We start from the raw sequence: 3,030 nt of genomic DNA on the forward strand, positions 1-3,030 counted from the left end.
GAAAGGTTGGGTTTCTGTTCCCTCCCCTCAAATCTGGGCCCTGTGGCCACCCGACCAACAGAGTACAGTGTGCACTTAAGGAATTCCCACCCTTCGGTCCCCTCCTGCCCCTAAATCAGAAAAAAACAATGTAGTGCTATTTCCCTCTCTCATCTTTCAGTATCAATGATTAATAAACGTGGGCAGATACAAAGAAGAAAACTAAAAATGCTGTCAGCTTAGATCCCACTGGAAAATGCCTGTGAGCCAAGACACACACGAAAAACACACACCATACACTTATCACAGCTTGGCCAGGAAAACACATCCAAGAAGAATTAGAAGACAACAATTATTTTTAATTGACCTTTTCTGCTTTGGTTTTGGTTTTTTTCCTAATAACATTCATATCCTCCCAAATGCAACAATTATAACACGCGTTAGTGGGAAAACTGTTTAGCGGGACATTATTTTTAGGATATATGGGGGCCAGCGTCTGAGACCAGGCCCAGGCAAGCTTTTGCCGCACAGCTCCGATAAACAGTCTGGAGAAGGAGGCAAGGAGGCAAGCAAACGGATTAGACACCAAGTCCGCCACAAGGGGACAAAGGGCAGGGAGTGGGGGGAGAACCACACAGCTCACTTTTCTCCAGCAACTGAGCTCCACCGGGGACAGACTGGCCCACGGCCCACCACCTAGCAGCGGTAGACCTCCTTCGGCATTGTGAACCAGAGCTTCGTCACATTTTAGGGAAGGGAGCAGAGATTTAGCCAGCCCACGTTTATAACATCGAAGTCAACATCAACTGGGGAATCTTGGCGAGCTGCAGGGTTTAGGACGCCTGCCGCCTGTTAACTAGTGATTGAGATATCTCCGCCAAACCGGCACTCCTGCCACCGTGGCAGATTGCATGGTTGTACATGTTCTTAATCAGTGACAAATATTAGCCCAGCTGGGTCAAAGGAGGATTTTCGAAGTGATAAACACGCCTGGCAGACAATTTCCAGGACCATGTGGGAGAGTGGAAGAAAATAAATTATTCATTCTTTCCACTTCCCTTTCTGAGGTGTCTACGATGGCCTCGGGGCAGATCAGGGAAGGAGATGCAGCACTGTTCCATCTGAACGGCAGCTCTTCTCCTGTCTTCTCCTGTCCGAGAGTCTCCCGTACCCTGGGGCTGGTCCACACAGGTTCAAGAGAGCCAATGCTGCAGTTCTCTTTCTAGGCTTGCAGGACCCGACATGAGGGGCTTGACATCAAACACTGGGCGACTACTGATCATGGGGCTTCCGGAGCAAGCAAGCTGGTCCCTGAACATTAGCAATATTCTACCCTTCCCGGGCCCAAATAAGGCGCTCGTGTACACCCCTCCCGCTTGTCTCCAGCCACGGTCTCCTCGCTTCTCCCACCCAAACGCACTGCCACCTGCCTCCAAATCACAGCCCTTTCGCTTAATGGCTGTGGGAACTTTGTTTATTTCACCTCGCTGTGTTTATTTCCAAACCAAAGGCAACATAAAGACTTTTTCAGACACACAAGAGTTGAAATGCACTTGGTCATGGCAATCCACTGCAACTGGAGACCCAGGTGCAAGCAGTAGGAACCAGGGCTCCCACTGTGACCACCATTGGAGGCATTTCTTAAACTCACCTCATAGCTTAAAGAAATGGTATTACCAAAGGACAGGCCTTACCCACAACGTAAAGTCACACCTACAATCCAGGCAATGTGAGGCACTGAAACGTCTGAGTTTAAAAATACACTTAAGCCAGTATCTTTTATACCTTTCAAGAATAAAATTCAATGCGATTGCTAACAGTATTTCCAAATGCTAAGCAGACCACTGTGTTTCAAGAGAGCTTTCATTTTCTTAACTACAATAACCTTCTGTATATTCAGAAACAAGCACAAGCTGAGCACCCCAATCCAAAAACCAGAAATGTCAAATGCTCCAAATTAAAAGCTTCTGCAGACTGGGCACTGTGAGTGGGAACTTCCATAGTGACCTTCAATACCAAGTTATGACTTGTCAAAATGCAAGCATCCTAAAAACATTGTACAGAATTATCTTCAGGCTGTGTGCAGAAAATGTACATGAAACAGAAGCGAATTGCATGTTTACAGTCGAGTCCTATTCCCCAAGAGTGTACAAATATCTTAAAATTTCAAAAAATTGAAATCCAAAATATGTCTGTCTCTAAGCATTTGGGAGAAGAAATGCTCAGTGTGTCTCAGACCTCACCTCACCACTCCAGGTCACAGCAACGACATAAAGGTCTTGGAGCAGCCAGATTAGCGATACAAACAGAATCTTAGATGTTCACTGGCCTTTTTAAGCAAACTTGTAAGTCAGCTACATGACAAGTGCCTGCTCTCTGGGAGGCTGAAGCAGGAGGATTCCAAGTTCGAGCCCAGCTTGGGCAACTTAACACCGTGAGGCCCTGTCTCAAAACTAAAATTAAAAAGGGGCTGAGGATATAACTCAGTAGGAAGGCCCTGGATTCAATCCTCAATACCAAGCAAACAAACAAAAAAAAAGTGTCACAGAGCCCTGAACCAGCCACAGTTTGCTTTGTACCACCCTCGCTCCCAGTCCCCAACACACACCCAGTACCCAGTACTCTCCCACGTTGCCATGGCGATTTCACGTCCTTCGCCCCCAAGATGTGAGTACTCTTACTTTACTTGCTGTCCACTTGAGCTCTGTCTCCCCCACCCAGGCTGCATGACCCCAGCAGCCGGGGCCTGGCGTCACCTGGCCCAGCCACTGGCTTCTGTTCAGAACTGATAAACACCTCGCGAGTGAACCACGGAAGGTGTGAACATGACCGTCTGCTGGCACAGTGCTTCCGTGACAGACACATTCAGAGCTCAGTCCTGGTGCCGGTGTCCATCTTTCTCAGTGACCGCTGCACCAGGGGATGTCCCGCCACTCACACGCCCTACCAGCCTAGCCAGGCTCCTGGGCTGCTGCCCCAGGTAGGACCGTGAACGAGCCGGGAGATGGAGCCACTGTGGACCCAGGCCTCGGGCCAGGGCTCATGTGGCTC

The 3,030-nt window shown here is 48.8% G+C and overlaps 1 protein-coding gene across 8 annotated transcripts in view; it reads right to left on the reverse strand.

Annotated features, from left to right (window-relative positions):
- Positions 1-3,030, reverse strand: part of Retreg1 (reticulophagy regulator 1) — a 95,472-nt gene that overhangs the window by 33,827 nt on the left and 58,615 nt on the right. Inside the window, exon 1 of one of the 8 annotated variants that reach the window (XM_010644002.2) lies at positions 2,661-2,728. The exons of the other annotated variants lie outside the window; for them this stretch is intronic. Within the exon in view, the coding sequence (XP_010642304.1) occupies positions 2,661-2,707 (47 nt within the window). The 5' untranslated portion in view covers positions 2,708-2,728. Of the gene's footprint in view, positions 1-2,660; positions 2,729-3,030 lie in introns of those variants that run through there. 8 annotated transcript variants of the gene reach the window in all.

This window comes from Fukomys damarensis, unplaced genomic scaffold (assembly GCF_012274545.1).
Source record: "Fukomys damarensis isolate Sample0158 unplaced genomic scaffold, DMR_v1.0_HiC HiC_scaffold_1, whole genome shotgun sequence".
NCBI classification, from domain to species: domain Eukaryota; kingdom Metazoa; phylum Chordata; class Mammalia; order Rodentia; family Bathyergidae; genus Fukomys; species Fukomys damarensis.